The sequence below is a fragment of the Chiloscyllium punctatum genome, chromosome 7 (genome assembly GCF_047496795.1).
Source record: "Chiloscyllium punctatum isolate Juve2018m chromosome 7, sChiPun1.3, whole genome shotgun sequence".
NCBI lineage: Eukaryota > Metazoa > Chordata > Chondrichthyes > Orectolobiformes > Hemiscylliidae > Chiloscyllium > Chiloscyllium punctatum.
Window position 1 is genome coordinate 46,453,943 of NC_092745.1, and position 18,647 is coordinate 46,472,589.

The 18,647-nt window shown below is 42.4% G+C and overlaps 1 protein-coding gene across 1 annotated transcript in view; it reads left to right on the forward strand.

Annotated features, from left to right (window-relative positions):
* Positions 1-18,647, forward strand: part of LOC140479625 (pappalysin-2-like) — a 409,230-nt gene that overhangs the window by 254,200 nt on the left and 136,383 nt on the right. The window contains exon 15 of the mRNA XM_072573508.1: positions 7,570-7,747. Coding sequence (XP_072429609.1) covers positions 7,570-7,747 — 178 coding nt within the window. The remainder of the gene's footprint in view (positions 1-7,569; positions 7,748-18,647) is intronic.

Consider the following 18,647-nt stretch of genomic DNA (forward strand, 5'->3'; position numbering starts at 1 on the left):
TTAATATTGATCTCGCTCTCTTGTGTACCTTCTCACCCAGCCATAACATTATATTCCTCTCTCTGTTTCAGTACACTAATGCACTTTGTATGGTATGATCTGTTTATACTGCATGTAAAATACAACTTTTCACTGTACCTAGGTACATGTGACAATAATAAACCAAATCAAATCCAACAAAAAGAATGCAGTTATCATACCTACAGCCAAGTTACAGCAAGGCATAGAACACTGTGTAATCTACTTCCATGACTCAGTCTTTCCCAGGACCTCAGGCTGTGACAGTCTCTCTTTTACTTCTGGCCTCTTTTCCTGATATGGGCTACAAGCTTTTTTGGGCAAGATCTTTATCTGGTTTTCATTCCTTCTTTCATTACAGGTATTGGCTCTGCATCTGGGATTCACAAGAGGAAAACAATTCCTTTTTGTTTTTCTTATCCATCCGATAAAGGGCAGAACTGCCAGAAGTGGCAGTGAACAACTAATAGTTTTGAAGTGAATGTGCCGAAATTTGATAAATGCACATCTGTTTTGCCAAGAAATGTTGCTTGGACCAGTCCTTCTATGAGCTGAAGGTTATAAAACAAAGGTCCTAAGATGCACAAAAATAAAATTAAAAATCAACAAAAGCAACAATTGTGCAAAGGTGTTTAGAATTTGATAATGCACCACCCTTGCCAAATGTAATGTTTAATATAGCCATGGTGGAATATTTAATAAAGTCATAACACTGCAGATGCTGGAAATCCAAAATATAAACCAAAAGTGCTAGAGAAACTGTGGAGAAACTGGTCTGGCAGTATCTGTGGAGAGAGAAACAGTTAACGTTTTGAGTTGAGTATGACTCGTCTTCAGAACAAGATTTCTTAACTCAGTGGAGTCAGATCAGCCTCAAGACATTAACGACGGTATAGTTAATGTTGTTTTGAAAATTTTATATGCTAGGATTGAGTAGGATGCAGCATACAGTCAATTTAAATTTGTAATAAAATTGGATAGGAATGCTACATTTCATTGGGATTCTTTACAAATTACAAGTCACAATAAACAGTGCAAAAATGATGTAAATGATCAAATACATCAGCCTTCATCACTAGGCATCTGGAATACAAAGAGATGAGAGTCATGTTACAGTTACAAAAAGCCCCAGTTGAATCTCAGAATTATTGGAACATTGTGTTTGTGCTAACTAAAAAAGAGCCAATTCTTATCTCACTTTCAAGCTCTTGTGCATAGCTTTGCAGGTTAAAACATTTCAAGTATATTTTTTAGTACTTTTTGAAAGGTTTGTGTCTACCACTGCGTCAGATTCTGGATTTCAACTCTTACTACCTTTTGGATGAAAATATTTCTCCTGAACTCCCTGTAATTCTTCTGCCAATTGCTTTAAGTCTACTGTATACCTTAATGATATCCTTACTAAGGTCCTTCCCATACACTCTGTCAAAACTTAATCATAGCTTAATCTTCTCTAATTCCAATCCATCTAAGCTGTTTATGTAACTAAAATGCTCCTGTTTAGGCAATGTTCGCATAAATCTTCTATATTGTTATGACTAAGGCAAGAGCGAGACAGTTATGATAAATCCCCTTTACTCCACCAATTGCACCATTAGTATAAATTTGATGCAGTTACCAAAATAGCCAATTGCTTCTTTGTGCTACTTTCCAAAATAAAAGCAATGTCTACCAACAACATTCCCTCTAATTACATTTTTCTGCTGCGTGGACCTCTGAGGTCCATGCATGAAGTGGCTTCCGAAACCGCAAGTCAGTGCTGGTACAGTGATCATTGAGCATAGAAACTCTGAGAATCTGCATGGCTGCACATGTTAGAGTGAACATTGTCCAACAGGCTTCTTCACTGAACTTAAAACATTCTGCTTATTATAAGCAAAACTTATTCTTAAAACAAGTGTCAAACTCTGTTTTAACACCTGAGGCATGTTCACAAATCAAAATTATATCCCCTTAATCCTGCACACAACCTAAACCAACAAGTCTCTGCAGAGATGATGGCATCTCTTTTTAAAGAAAAAGGCAAAGGAGAAAATAAAAAGCACAGGAGTTTGAAAACAAAGGATAAAATTCGATGACTTCTCACATCCACTGAATATCTTGTTGATGAGGCTGAATTCTTGACCAATACAGATAAATGATAGAAGTTCAGTTCTGTTTGCAATCAACTTGGAATTCAAGAGTTGTTCATCCACTGCTTCAGGATTTATGAGGTAAACATATGTACTGGAATTAGGTTCCCAGAAAGCGATTTTGAGCATAAGTCCTGACAAAGGGCTTATGCCCAAAACGTCAATTCTCCTGCTCCTCGGATGCTGCCTGACCTGCTGTGCTTTTCCAGCACCACACTCCCATCCCAGAAAAATCTATTAAGATTAAGATTTAAGGGGAGACTTACAGCTTCAGAGGTGTTTGGTTTTATGGCTTCTGAATGTGTAAAACAGAGAGTTGTTCATTAAGGTCCTTTAGTCCTCTCAAAGCCAGTTTTCTGTTCCGTAATTAACACAACAACCTACCACTTATCTCCTTTAAAGCATTGCTTAGTTATTTCTCCAAATTCACATGGTTTACAGTGAGCAGCAGATTATTTTCTTCAACCTTTGGCTTCATTTCTAAGAAATCGGGTGTTCATACCTGTTTAAATCCGGAGAATATCCAAATAGTTGCACATCTTTGTTTTCCCAGATAGTCCTTAAATACAGGCATGTATTCCCAACATCCGTCCACCCTTGAGGAATGAGATGCCATTCCACATGTGTTTTGCTGTGATTTAGACATGAAAACATATATAACAGAAAACACAAGTTTAGACATGCATTCACTCATCTTCATTCATGCATTATGTAACATTTATACAGGTTCTTATCGCCTTCCAAAACTCGCAACTATTACAATCTCATTATATGCTTGATAGTGCATCGGCAGTTATATTAATTTTTAAGCAATGTGTGCAATTTTTATAAGGTTGAATTAGAAAACTCTACTGTAATAGTCTAGTGTTTCACTCCATATATTTTTCTACAATGGCCAAAACATTATAGTTAGTGTCAACCAGTGTTTGTGGCCTTGACCGTTGCCAACTTTAAAATGTTTATGAGCCTTGGTTTGTTTTTCTACACTGGAATATTTCTTATGATACAGATTCCACTTCTGAAAAAGTAACTCCATCTTCTCCACCCCAATTCGCCTGCTAGCAAGAAAACCTTCTCCAAATGACAAGTATCAATTAACATGATAATTAGTACAATGAAGTCAAAAGTGATCAATACCAGTCACGACTACACTAGTTACAACTTGGTTCATAAGTGCCTGTATAGTAACTTGAGCATTATTTCAACCTGACTGACATGAATCAGCATTGATTATGACCCACTTTGTGAACCAGAAGATGATACTTCCTTAGCTCTTGTTGCCTACAATATTGGCCAGCATCCCCAATGTTAGTAAGGAATGAGGCACTGCTAATACTCTTAATCTTCTAATTGAGGAATTGGGTGCAAATTAGTTTGGCCTACTGCATTGACCTTTCTCTAATCTATGCAGAATCTAAGCATTCCATCAAATTTATGAGTTAATGCCACTGGAGCACTCTAACTCTTTGACTGGATTCAAACAAATGATTTCTAACATTGCCCTGCCCTCCTCACAATGGAGAAGGCAGTGATCTGTTTTGTGATCTCCGACCACACTGGCATGGTGTGTGGTGAGGTGGTCTCCTCTGCCAGTCTTTGCAAGATGAGGCCTCCTGTCCCCTCCATCTCCCTATCTGCATTCATCTCCAGTTCCTTCTCCAAGAGGTGTGGTGTCATGTTTCCCCCCCCCCCCCCCCTTCTCTTCCAACTTCCCCCCCCCCCCCCCCCCCCCTTCTCTTCCAACTTTCCCGACCCCTAACAGAATTCAGCTGTCCAGTTTGCAGACGCGCAGCAGACTGTGAAGGAGAATGAGGCTGCAGTGGATGCTGATCTTGCAGAGGATCCCCGCTCTGTCTCTCCACTAACCACCCCCATGTTTGTGGACTATATGCTGTCGACTTCAACTGTACCATACCCAAATTGCGTACTATCTCCGGAAACATTTAAGACATACAGTCAGACGGAGGTTGTGATTTTAATTCTACTGGTGCTGCATAACAAGCAAAATCTCCAGTTTGTTTTTTCCCTTCTAAATACATTTAGTACAAAGGAATGAATAAGTGATGTCCACTCTTTCATTTTATTAAAACTTCGGCTTTCAATGCATTCTTTGCATAAACATCTTCCTCCAGCAAAAGAGATTTGGTCGCTCCTGTATCCCTTAATAAAGTTATGGCTTTAACGATATTATTTGAAGAATAATGGGTTATTTTCCCTGCTGATTTTTAAAAAAAAACTTTATATCTCCCATCCATCTTGCACACCTCGCTGGTGCTTACCTTTGGTCTCACAGCGGGTAGCTGCAGCTAAAATTTGATCCATAGTATTTTTGTTCTGGATTCCTCCCTCAGACTCGTTCTTGTGGACTTCCTGAAGTCCCACGTGTTTCCCACGCCAATAGCCTATGGAATGTCACACCTCGAGAGAGAGTTCAAACAGAAAGAGTAAACTAGAGTAAATAATGAGAAGCTGAGTAACTCTCAGCAGGGAGCCATCTCCTGCACACATGGTTGTGTTTAATTATCCCTGCAAGGATTAAAGATTACATTCTCTTTCTTTTTGTTCCTCAAGTTTCTTAATTTCTAAACAAAAGCAAATGACTGCAGATGCTGGAATCTGAAACCAAAAGAGAAAATGCTGGAAAATCTCAGCAGGTCTGGCAGCATCTGTAAGGAGAGAAAAGAGCTGACGTTTTGAGTCTGCTTTGACAAAGGGTCAGTTCGACTCGAAACGTCAGCTCTTTTCTCTCCTTACAGATGCTGCCAGACCTGCTGAGATTTTCCAGCATTTTCTCTTTTGGTTCTTAATTTCTAACTCCTTTTTCTCTTTTAAAGCTGCTGCATTTATTTTGTACGTTCAAGCTGGTTTAGCTGTTGCTCGATCAGAACTCCAGTGACTCTCCGCCTGTCACACGTACCCATCCCCTTGACTTTTCTTCAATCTCAAATGCTGTGACCCACTATAAATTATCACCACTTTCTTGACTTTTGCAGTCAACTCCACCTTTTAACTCCTTTGTCAATTGCACTAACTTTTCCTTAGTCAAATCAGTCAATGGTGTCTTCACCACCTGTGTGGGGGGAGAAAAACAGTTTAGCTGTTTCCAATGCCTTTTTAGTTTTGTGATACGGAAGCTTGCCATCTCTCCTTTTTTTTCTTCCCCCAAACCAGTTATTGTTGCTCCATATCCACTGTCTTTTTGTCCATGTCCAAGACCCTGGACTAGGCCAGTGACACCATAAGCTGCAGGAGCAGTATTCGACTATTCCATGGCAACACCACCCTCTGGCTGAAGAAATTCCTCCTCATCTCCGTTCAAAAGGGTCATGGTTTCATTCTGAGGCTGTGCCCTCGAGTCCTAGTCTCTCCTACAGATGGAAACATCTTCTTCATGTCCACTCTATCCAGGCCTCTCAGTACTGTGTAAGTTTCAGTCAGATCCCACCTCATCCTTCTAAACTCCATAGAGTGCAAATCCAGAGACTTCAACCGCTCCTCATATGACAAGCCCTTCATCCCGAGATCACACTTCTGGGCTCCCTACCAATGACGGCACAACCTGCCTTATAAAAGGGGTCCAATACTGCTTAGAATTTTTCCGATATGATCTGACCAGAGCCTTATACAGCCTCAGAGCTACATTGCTGCTTTTGTGTTCTACCCTCTTGAATGCTAACATTGCATTTGCCTTTCTCACTGCCAACTGAACCTGCATGTTAACCTTAAGAGAATTTGGACTTGGACTCAAAAATCCCTTTGTGTTTCAGATTTCTGAAGAATTCCCCATTTAGAAAATAGTCCTTCCTACCAAAGTGCATAACCTCGCACTTACCCACAATGAATTCCATCTGCCATTTCTTTGCCCATTCTCCTGGCCTGTCGAAGTCCTTCTGCAGCAGTACAAATCACCTGAATAATAAGGTTAATCAGGTTAAATGGTGTTTGTATGTAGCCAAGCATGAGGGTCTCCTTTGGTAGTGTCCTTACCCTTGAGCCAGGAGGTCCAGGTTCAAGCCCCACCTACTCCTGTGGTGTGCCTAACATCTCTGAACAGTTTGATCAAACACATTTGGATCTAAACATTGAGGGGAATGAAAGGTCTTTCCAATGATAGGGGAGTCCAAATGAAGGAGATGTAGTTGTGAGCGAGGAGGATGGAGATAAATTCCACCTTGCTCCAGAGTTTGTCATAACATCTCTGAACACATTGAGAGCTTAGATAGTTGGGGTGATGCGAGGAAGGATAATGATTACCTGAAATTCTCATTCAAAAAAATCTGTTGAACTTAAATCAATTCAAAGTTTTTTTTTCAACAAAGATACTAGGGATGTGTAGGTTAGGTGCATTAGTTAGAGGTAAATGTAGAGTAATAGGGTAGGAGTCTGGGTGGGTTACTCTTCAGAGGCATGGTGTGGGCTTGTTGGGCCAAATGGCCTGGTTCCACACTGTAAGGGATCCTATGATTTTAGGGGTTATGGAACCAAGGACACTTTAAGGTACAGAGCACCTATATATCAAATTTATGGGAAATCTATTTTGCAGAATGGGGTCAAGGACCAATTTTCCTCTGTTTTTCTCTGTTCTGAGTACCTTTGCTTGCTTCTCAACCAGCAAGAGGGAAATGAGAGACCATTATAATTGAACATAGAGGTTTCGTGCAGGGAGAACAGGCCTGACATCAAAACCCAGAGGCTCTGCAATTGACCCAACCAAGCTGCATCAGTCTCTTTTTTTTTTTTGGCTTAGTGAAGCTACAGAAGTTGTATTTTCCAGACAGTAGATATGTCTCAGAGAGCCACAAATGGTCAGCATTGGCGGGCTTCTGGGTTTGAATCTATTCTAAGCCACAAATACACTTGAGCACACCTTCCAAGATAAGGTTTTGCAATCTCCAGTGACGATGGTTTTCATTCCATTGACTGAATCTTCAATGTCCCACCAAGTATTTGAGGAACTGCAACTTTAATTGGTTACAGCGTAGCTGTGTAGAAAGTGAGGGCCGGAGATGCTGGAAATCAGAGTTGAGAGTGTGGTGCTGAAAACGCACAGCAGGTCAGGCAGCATCTGAGGAGCAGGAGAATCAATGTTTCGGGCAGAAGCTTTTCCTGGTGATTCCCCTTCTCCGATGCTGCCTGACTGGCTGTGCTTTTCCAGCACCACACTCTCGACTACAGAGTAACTGCGTACTGGCTCAACTCCGATCAAAAGGAGTTAAGAAAGCAATAATTACTTCAGGAGATTTTTCCAAATGTTTAGCATTAAAAAAAATTCATTTTGTACTGTATCCCCTCAAGCTCTTTGGAAAATGTGATTTTAGATTATTTAGATGAAATAATTTCCAGAACATTTTGTACTAATGCTTCTCACAAGTGTGATCCACAATGATGATTAAAATGCCTTTTAACTTTGGTATTTCAGACGGAGGTTTCCCTTATTTGCATATATGGAAAATGGGACGGTCTTGTGACCTGTGACCCCGTTGACTGTGGTTTTCCTGACCAGTCACACGTTTACCATGCCAGCTTTTTCTGCCCTGAGGGTACCACCATTGGAAAGCGGTGTACGTTCTCCTGCAAGCCACCAGCTAAACTGCAAGGTACACAAATACACTTGTTTGGAGTTTTGTGGTAAACCATGACAGCTCTTGAAAAGGGGAGCTTTTCTTTTGAAACTCCTGCTGTGCTTTTTCCAGCTCCACTCTTTATCCACTCTGAGTCTCTAGCACCTGCAGTTCTCACTGCCTCCCCTTCAAGTCACACACCATCCTAACTTGGAAAGGCCTGTTTGTGCTAACTGCAAAGACTGTGCTCTCGATGTTTGTTTGTATTGCTAGATACTGCGGTAGTTCAGACAGAGATGATATTGAGTCAGATAAGGAATTGGTTCAGGGGGGCTTGCGTGAGAGTAGGAACTGGTCTGCATACGATTCTCAGAGGATTGGGCGAGTCCAAGAAAATGCTGGGGCTTTAGTTTCTCGCAGTGTTTATAAATGATTGGGATGGCGAAGTAGAGAGCTGCATGACTAAGTTAGATGGTTAAATAAACCGTATAGTTGAGAACAGCGTGCTGCAAATGACCATTGATAGGTTGTGCACTTGGGTGAAACAAGCATCTGGAGTTTAATATGAGCATAGTCTGAGGTCATTTATTTTGGATGTTCAAAAAAAGATCAGCGTGTTTTCTAAGTGGAGAAATGCTTCAAACTGTGGGCGAGCAGAGAGCTGCCGTGCTCCAAGTACAGAAATATCCATAAGATGTTGAAAAATGTGTGACAAGTAAATAAACAGACTGTTGGAATGTTGGCCCTTTATCTCAAGGGGCCTGTAATAAAAAAGGACTGAAATTTCAATTGAGTTCAATAAATTAGACTGGAACACAGAGTCTGTTCTGGGTGCCATATCGCAGCAAGGATATCTTGACCCTGGAACGGCTGCAGTGCAGATTCACCAGCATGAGACAAGATTGAAATTATGAAGAGCAGTCTCACAGATGTGACTTGTGTGCTCTTGTGTCTACACAAGGTTAAGGGATAATCCAAATGAAATGTCTTAATATGGTGTGATGGTTGTGTGGAGACCAACCATTTCCTATGATGAGAAAAGAACAAAATAATAGCTCTGCGGTGATTTCAGGAATATCTCTACATTAGACGCGATGGGAATCTGAAGAACGCTTTCCTGAGAAATTGTCTAAGTTACAAGTCAATTTCAAAAGTGAAACAGACACGATTTTGTTCAGCAAGTACATTGAAGATTACAGAACCAAGATGAGCCACAGACCAGCCATGATCTAATTGAATGCTGGAACAGAGTGGAGCGGCGAATAGCCTAATTTGACATTGCCCATATTTCCTGTTTCGCCAGTGTGTACAGGACCTCTGTGTTCTTCAACTACTGCACCTCCTGATGCTGCCAGGCTTACTGTGTTCTCTTGGCCCCCTGCCTGTCTACTCTAGCCAGTGTGTACAGGACGGTTGGCAGCAGCTTGCAATTTCAGCAAAAGCTCAACTTTGCAGCCCTTTAGTATTTGCCAGTTCTTGGGACTTCGGTTTATTCCATCAGAATGTGCACAATAAACTGTGCTGTGAAGTGATCTCAAAACTTGTCCTCAGAAGAATGAGAGCTGTTGCGTTCTGTCTCACAGTCAGCATGTCCTTTAAAAGACATGCTCATGATAGCATCACTGCACACGTGACCTGAGATCATCTCATACTCCATCTTACCTCAGGCCATTTCAAGCATGGTGCTCTATTGTAACTTAATAGCAGCCCAGACCCTGATGTATCCGATATTGTAAAATTTGGATGTATTAGCTATTTGTAATAACATTATGTAAAATTCCCAATTGGAGGCAAACTTACACATTAGGTAAATCTTGGGTCATAGGCAGTAGATAAGTTGAGTTGGCTGGGCTGGTGGACAACCTGCCTTTATAATGTATAAGTAGGTGTGTCTCTAATCATACTTTATTAAACATCATTACTTGTTTTTTTTCAATTGATTCAAAGCACATTAAATATTCCAGCAGTAATATTAATAGCAATTTATATAAAAATAATGTTTGATTGGAGTTTAAATTTGCAGCAACCACTTTTCTAAACAGCTGGGATTTATTTACCAAGTTTTCTTTATCTGTTTACTCACTGCCTGCTTTAGTCGTCCAAGATTTCTCTCAACAAAAGCCCTACTATCTGTAATCACAGCTTGAAATGGGATCTGACAACATTCACCAGTTGGAAAATTTATGACAAGACCAATCTGTGTAAACGCTTTAGTTGGGAAATTATGTTCATTCCTCACCGAAGCAGAGGTCTGATTTTTAAGTATATAATTGCCATGTGAAGCACACTGTGTAATGAGTCAAGTGTTTACCATTTCTGATATCTGTCACGCAATGGGACATTGTCAGCATTCATTACGTAACTCTTTACGGTGTCATAGGCTGTTAAAAGCAGGCCATTTGGCTCACTGCGAGCTACGTAACCCCATTCATGGAGATAACTTCACAGGTACTGAAGCTATCACAGATGTTTAATGTTGGAAGGAAAGTTAAATAAGTGCCTCAAGGGGCTGTCTTGTTGTGTAGTGGTAGTGTCTATACTTCTAGACTGGGTTTGAGTCCCATCTGCACCAGAGGTGTGTTATAATGTCTCCGGACAAATTGATTAGAGAAATAGATTGATGATAGCTCCTCATGTAGCACAGTGGTAGTGTCCAAACCCCTGGATTGGGAGACTGGGGTGCAAGTCCCACCTACTCCAGTGATGTGCCGTAATGTCTCTGAACAGATTGATGAGAAAATATTTCTGATCGTGTAATAATGAAAACTCTTGTGGTGCAGTGATAGTGTCCCAGCTGTGTTCAAGTCCCACTTGCTCCAGAGCTATGTTATAACATCTCTAAACACAGATTGACAAGGGAATATATAACAAGTACTTCGGGGTGAAGTTTCTACCCACATCTAAGGAGCGCCATCAAGTGCAGTGGCCCCTGTCAGGATTACATCCAACTCCAGTGAAGAAGTCTCAGGAGCAGGATGGAATGGTACGTTGCTGGGAGTAGCAGGTATTTAGCGTGGTCAATACAGGAGGCTCGGTGGGGGAGGTGGGAGTTTTTGGTGAGGTCCAGTGATATTGGGGCGGCATCACTGGTGAGACAGCTGCTTACAGTTGAGGGAAAGGGACTCTAACGAAGATGCTGTCCTTGGGGCCCAAGCAGCATTGCATGTTGGGACTTCTACTCATCGCTGCCGACTCCCATTGGCCAAATAATTGTGGTCATTAATTAGCTCCTAGCAGGAGACGGTAGCATAGTGGAAATGTCACTGGTCAAGTAATCCAGAGAACCAGGCTAAAGCATTGGGGATATGGGTTCAGATCCTACCATGGTAGGTGGTGGAATTTGAATTGAATTGAAGTAATTTGGAATTAAATGTTGGCCTTACGATGACCATTAAATCAATCAATTGTTGTAACAACCCATCTGCTTCACAAATAGCTTTTAATGAAGTAAAATCTGTCCTCCTACCCAGTTTGCCCTACCAGTAACTCCAGATTCACAGCACAGTGGCTGATTGTTAAAGATCATTTGTTTCCATTCATTCACAGGACAAGGGTGTCACTGGCTAGGCCAGCATTTATTGCCCATCCCTAATTGAACAGAGGACAGATAAGAGTTAAGCACATTTCTGTGGGTCTGGAGTCACATGTTGGTCACACCAGGTAAAGCCAACAGCCATCCTCCCTCAAGTACTGCAATGAACTAGATGGGCTTCTACAACAATCGACAATAGATTCCTAGTCATCACTCGACCCTTTAAATACAGATTTTATTTGCACCAAATTCAAATTCTGCCACCTGTCCTGGCAGGATTTGAATCCCAGGTCCCCAGAATGTTACCTGGGTCTCTGGATTAAGTCCAGTGATAATACCATCCGTCCATTGCCTCCCCACTTCTCAACTGGCCTAACAAGCCATGTAACCCCGACTAACTCAAATAGTAGAGATGAAACCGGATGGATCACCCGACCTTGACCAAGGCCTTATCAACCCTGAAAAGCCCTTTTAACTAACATCGGGGGCCTTCTGCCAAATCTGGAACAACTGTCCCACAGGCTAATCAAGCAACAATGAGGAGCAACCTCCCCACAGTTTCTACTCTGTCATGCCTTCTCAGAATCTTACATGTCAGTAAAGTTGCCTCCAATGGTTCTAAACTCCAAAGAGGGGAGGCTCAACTTGTTCAACCTTTTCTCCCAAGATAGTCCCTTCATTCTCAGTAATTGTCTGAGTGAACTTTCTCTGAGCTATTTCCAAATTATATCCCGCTTTAAGGAAGACCAAAACTGTGCACAATTCCCATCAACAACCTGTACAGTTGTAGCAAGTTCGCCAGTTCCTGCTGTAAAGTCCAACATTCCATCTGCCTTCCTAATTGTTTGCTGTACCTGTATGCTACCTTTTTGTGATTCATTTACAAAGCCATCCAGTCCCTTACATACTGCAGACTTCTGCACTCACTGCAATTAAATAATATGCTAATTTTATATTCTTCCTGCCAAAATGATCAAGTTTGCATTTTCCCACATTGCTCTCCAACTGGCAGTGATTAATCCTTTGTGTGCATTTTGTTTCTACCTCTGACCTCTATGACAAATTGCAAAAATAAAACTTCATGGTCTATCAAATCAGGTTTCGATCCAATTTAACTTGTCCAGAATTATCATAAGGGTGGCACTGTGGCTCAGTGGTTAGCACTACTACTTCACAGCACCAGGGTCCCAGGTTCAATTCCCACCTCTGGCGACTGTCTGTGTGGAGTTTGCACGTTCTCCCTGTGTCTGCGTGGGTTTCCTCCAGGTGCTCCGGTTTCCTCCCACAGTCCAAAGGTGTGCGGATCAGGTGAATTTGCCATGCTAAATTGCCCATAGTGTTAGGTGCATTATTCAGAGGGAAATGGGTCTGGGTGGGTTACTCTTTGGAGGGTCGCGTGTGGACTGGTTGGCTGAAGGGCCTGTTTCCACACTGTAGGGAATCTATCTATCTATAATGTTGGCCAGTTAAGAGCTTAAAAATGTGTTGCTGGAAAAGCGCAGCAGGTCAGGCAGCATCAAAGGAACAGGAGAATCGACGTTTCGGGCATAAACCCTTCTTCCTGAAGAAGGACTTATGCCCGAAACGTCGATTCTCCTGCTCCTTTGATGCTGCCTGACGTGCTGCGCTTTTCCAGCAACACATTTTTAAGCTCTGATCTGCAGCATCTGCAGTCCTCACTTTCTCCCAGTTAAAAGTAAACCACACTCTGGTGGTTCTGGATGCATATGTATGCCAAACTAGAAAGGTATGGTGGATTTCCTTCTTTAAAGGACATTGGTGAACCAAATGGGTGTTTATTACGATCGATGAAAGATATCATAGTCACGATCACTGACAGTAGTTTTATACACTCCTTTTGAGCCTGCAATACCAGGGACCAACTGGTACAGAAAAGCAAGTTTGAATTGCAGTGTGCAATGCCAGGGCAACATAAAATAAAGCACACAAGTTACTCTAATTTTCTCGGATTAATAACCTTGATTATTCAGTGTTCAATTTCAGTGCAACGTTTTTTTTGCTCGTCAGCTTTGGAAGCATTTTTGAGAGTTTAGTAGTTTGTCATAATTTAATGGTAAGGAGATTTTATTCCCCCCACCACCCCCCCCATCCATTCAAAGCAGACTTCTTAGAAACATTGGATTTTCTAGATGGAGTTGTCTCTACCATTTGTGGCATCCTATCCTGGTGGCTTAGATGTGCGATGTGTTTTTTATTTTCTGTGCTTAACCCCTGTAGAAGTATGAACATTAATATTTTCATTTTAAGGAAGAGGCAAGTCAAGCTGTAGGTGCCTCTCAGATGATAAAATTGTATATTGCATTATGTTTGAGATTGGGACCTGTGTATTATAGTGTGTAGAAGTAAAAAAAAAAGTCAGGTGGACAAGCAGGAGGCTAGAAGAGCACAGCAAGCCAAGCAGCATCAGGAGGTGGAGAAGTGGGCGTTTCAGGTGTAACCCTTCTTCAGGATTGGAGGTGGGTGTAAGGGGGAGCTGCAGATAAAGGGGTGGTGGGGGCAGGGTGGAGAAATGGGAATAGGTGAAGACAGGTAGAGGGTGTGATCTGGTTGGTCAATGGGGGAAATGACTCCCGTAGATGCTGGGAGGAGTGGAAGGGAGGGAGAGGGGCTGGGAAGGGAAGGGAGGCTATTTGAAATTGGAGAACTCCGTGTTGAGTCCTCTGGGCTGCCCAGGTGGAAGGTGAGGTGTTGTTCCTCCAATTTGCAGTTTGGTTCATTGTGGTAATGGAGGAGGCCAAGGATGGTCATGTTGGAAAGGGAGTAGGAAGGGGATTTAAAATGGGCGGTGACTGGGAGGTCCGGTCGGCCCCTGCAGGCCCAGCTGAGATGCTCGGCGAACATTCCCTAAGTTAATGTTTGGTCTCCCCGATTGAAGACCACATCAGGAGCACCTGATGCAGTAAACTAGGTTGGAAAAGAAGTAAAATGTCAAGCCAAAATCAAGTGATAATTCATCATGGAGGAGGAAGAGCAAGGCAAGAGAAGAATTTTAGGGTGGAATTTGTGTAGGGGATTGGGAAAGGGAGAAAAGAGGCAGCACTGAAAATGAGCTCAGTGGTTAGCATTGCTGCCTCACAGCGCCAGGGACCCCGGTTCAATTCCAGCCTTGGGCAACTGTGTGGAGTTTGCATATTCTGCTCGTGTCTGCATGGGTTACTTCCAGTTGCTCTGGTTTCCTCCCACGGTCCAAAGTTGTGCAGGTTAGGTGGATTGGTCATACAGGTTGGTCTGCTATAATGTGACAGTTGTGTTCCTTTACCACATCGTGCTATGGAAAATTAAGCTGTAGAAGATGGCTAATAGAAAGTCGCTATACCCGTTCAGCAGAAGGTTCATGTTATCCAAACAATATCCACAGTTGGTGAATCATGTTCTAGCCAATTCCCACTTTTGGAACACTTGTTATAGTAGCACGACCTGTACTAAATTGTCCAGAGTGTCCAGGAATGTGCAGGCTAGGTGAATTAGCCATGGGAAATGCAGGGTTACAGGGATAAGATAGGGGGCATGGGTCTGAGTGGGATGTTGTTCAGAGGGTTGGTGTGGACTCGATGGGCCAGTGCCCTGCCTCCACACTGTAACGATTTTACAATGATTCTCTGATAAGAACTTCCATTTATATGGAGCCTCTTATATCTTCACGATGTTCCAATGTGATCCCAGGCAGATTACTTGCATTGGAGTGGAGTCACCATCACTCTGTAGGCAAATATAGCAGCTCAACTACAAAGCTCCACAGCTCATTATAAAAGAGCATAACAAGTCTATTGTCTAATTTTCTAGTGTTGCTTGAGATGGGAATATTGACGAGGACACCACTGGCAGCAACTGTAGAAAGAGAAACTGAATGAATGATTCAGGTGGATGAAGTGAGGAAAGGTGATACTTTTTTTTAAACTAGATGTTTAAACAAAAAAAGCTGATTCTTTGAGTTTGGCCTTTGATGACATGCCCAGCCTTTGGTTGTCCTTTACTAGTTGTCAAAAGAAGGTTGCACTGAACCCCTACCCTTTGATTTGCTTCAGTGCTTGGTAAAGGCTTGATAATACCAAGTATTGACCAGGCTATAATCGGGAGCAGCTAAGAGTCAATCACATTGGCATAAACGTGCCTCGGCCAGACCAGCTTCTACAACTAGAGCCCCTTCCCAAGGTTCTTACAGCAGCTTTGTTAATCAATTTGCAACTCTTCTTGTCTGGAAATTTTTAGACGTTCTATTTAAATTCAAGTTCTGAAATTGCCACAGTTTGATGTGGACTCACGTTCTCTGAATTATTAAAATAGTTCCACTGATATAAGAATCAGTTTAATAATCAGGTCGTGACCACCTCCGCTCTCCTCTCATTACCTCTTCACAGATGGCAGGTTTTAATGCCCTTAAAAGAGTTCTTGATCAGCAGACCTCACTGTTGGCAAATGTTTTATCCTGCCAGTATAGCAGGTGAATGTGCCAGCCTGTGGTCTTGGCTTTAAGTAGCTGTGCTGCCAAAGTATGAATGATCAGTCACTTGTTGCATACAAATCCAATTTATGTCAAAACTTTTTTGACTGGCACAAAATGTGATGATGGTCCTCATCACATTGATGTGAATTGAAGGGCTGAATCTTCTTAGTGATAGGCTTTGAGGTTAGGAGACAGGGAAAATAGGGGCTGGCTCCCATTTCAGTGTAGCTCCCCAAAGCATTCCTGCCACTGACGATGCTTTCCTACAGGTGGCCTATCATGTGGACCACAACTTCTGTTGCTCAATTCCAAATGATTCCCAGCTCAGTGAGGGGCTTGAGGCAGGCTAGAGAGCCCCTCAGAGTTGGAGGCATAAAGTGCAAAGCTATAATCAATATAATGCTGACATTGTGACCCATATGGACCCAATGGATGTAGTTCCCCTTCAGGGTGACCAACTTGATGGGGAGTCCAGTCAGGGTACCTTTGCATTGACATGCCCTCATGGTATCCAACCTGGCTCAGCAAAAGGTCTCCCAGTGGGACTGCCATGCCTACAGAGCAGCTGGCAATGTGATTGGGTGGGCAGCATCTGAAATCCATCCACTGACCTTAATTGGAAGGTGGGTCCAGTGGTGACCAATTAGGAGGCCCCCCTCTCAGAAGATTGCTTCTCAATCTTGCTGTTGGCAAGTAGGATCTCAAGGGGAGGTGATGGCCTAGTGGTAAAGAGATCATAGAATCCCTACAGTGTGGAAACAGGCCCTTCAGTCCAACAAGTCCACACTGACACTCCAAAGAGAGACCCATTCCCCTACATTTAACCCCTGACTAATGCATCCAACCTACACATCCCTGAATGCCATGGGGCAATTTAACATGGCAAATCACCTAAGCTCCACATCTTTAGATTGTGGGAGGAAACCAGAGCACCCGCAGGAAACCCACCGAGACACAAGGAGAATGTGCAAACTCCACACAGACAGTCGCCCGAGGCTGGAATTGAACCGGGGACCCTGGTGCCGTGAGGCGGCAGTGCTAACCACTATTGCTAGATTGTTAATCCAAAAATCCAGGTATGTCCTGGAGGTCTGAGTTCAAATCCACAGCAGATGGTTGAATTTGAATTCCAGAAAAAAAATGTGGAATTAGGAACCTAATGACCATGAAACCATTGTCAATTGTTGGAAAAACCCATCTTGTTCACTAATGTGAGCCTTCCTTTTGGGAAGGAAATTACCATCCTTACCTGGTCTGGTCTACATGTGACTCCTGATCCACAGCAATGTGTATGACTCTGAACTGCCCTCTGGGTAATTAGAGAAGAGCAATAAATGTTGACGAGCATATGATGTCATCATCTTGTGAATGAATAAAGAAGGATCCTATATGACCCTCTTGTCAGTGTCCTCGAGCAGTGTGAATCATGTAACTTCACTTCTTACACTCAGCAGAACAGACCTGAATTCATAGAACATAGAACAGTACAGCACAGTACAGGCCCTTCAGCCCTTGATGTTGTGCTGGCCTTCTATACTACTCTAAGATCAGACTAACCTACATACCCTTCATTGTACAATCTTCCATGTGCCTATCTAAGAGTCGCTTATGATGCATGGAAATTTTAATAAACCTTTTATTACTCACTGGTTAGGCTTTAGCTGGTATGTTGTATTCAGTTCTGTGCACCACTTTGGGCAGAGTGTGGAGCCAATGTCCCAGAATGATACCAGAGATGAGCACCTTAGTTGTATTCAAAGACTAAGTGGAGAATTTTCATTTGCCCTGTTGTGTGAATGTGTTCCATCCTTAACTAAGAAAAAGAGCACCTTAAGTCTTAGATTAGTTCGACAATTGGTTGCCAAACCATTTTTTCACTAAGGGACCCTCCTGACCTTTAGTAGGTGACCAGTTACTTCAGTCAGTTGTACTTTTAGGCTTTAATTAGTTAGCACTTATAGAACAAGGGAATAAAATATCAATGGCACAGAACTGTTTGGACACTAAAACATAAAACTTTGTTCACTCTCCTATGCAGTAGATTGTCAATTGCTATGTAAAGCGACGGAATAATTAACTCCTCCTTGCTAATTATTTCACTAACACAGAAATACATAGCCAGTGAAGAATCTTCCACATTCATTTTGAAGATTACACAAGATATTTTCTCTTTTTTTTAAGTTTTCAAGGGTTTTGGAAACTTGGAGGGAGCGGATGAACCTTTTCAATAATTGTTACTGGAGCTGAGGAGAATTTAAATTCCAAAGGCTGCTAATGTGACAGGCATGTATGTGCACCCAAACAGCACTTCTCAGGAAACATTATGCAACAAGCTGCATAAAGCAATGTTGGAGAAGATGTTCTAAAGCTTTGTCAAACAGATGGCTTTTAAGGAGTGCTTAGGTAGGGTAGGGAGGACTCTCCAGAGTTCAGGAACACTGATACCTCAGAGTTTTGTTGCTGGAGGAGATTACAGAGTAGGGAAAGATGGGACCATGATAAAATCCAGAGTGAAATTTTTACAATCAAGGCCAGAAGCTGATGTAGGTCAGTGAGTACAGGGGTGATAGGGAAACGGAACATGGTGAGAATTGGAGACAGGCAACAGAGATTCAGACGAACTCTGGTTCAGGGAGTTACTGCATTGACCTGCCTATCCCTCCGCATGTACCTGAGGTTATTAGGTGACCTTTCAGTTGCTGGTCATGCTACGGGTGGCTACAGGTGAATGTTGACTGGGGATGTGAGGCATAAGATAATTCAGGCACTCCAGGCTGTTCCACCATCAATTTAAATGATTGCTGGTCTGTGTGTAACTCTGTTTTGAAGTCTTGCATATTTTGTATCCCTGATGATGTTGGGCCACAATGAAGAACACATCTACATCAGCAGAGAGTAACACTCTGTTACCTACCGGCAGTTACATGCCACAGCCTGCA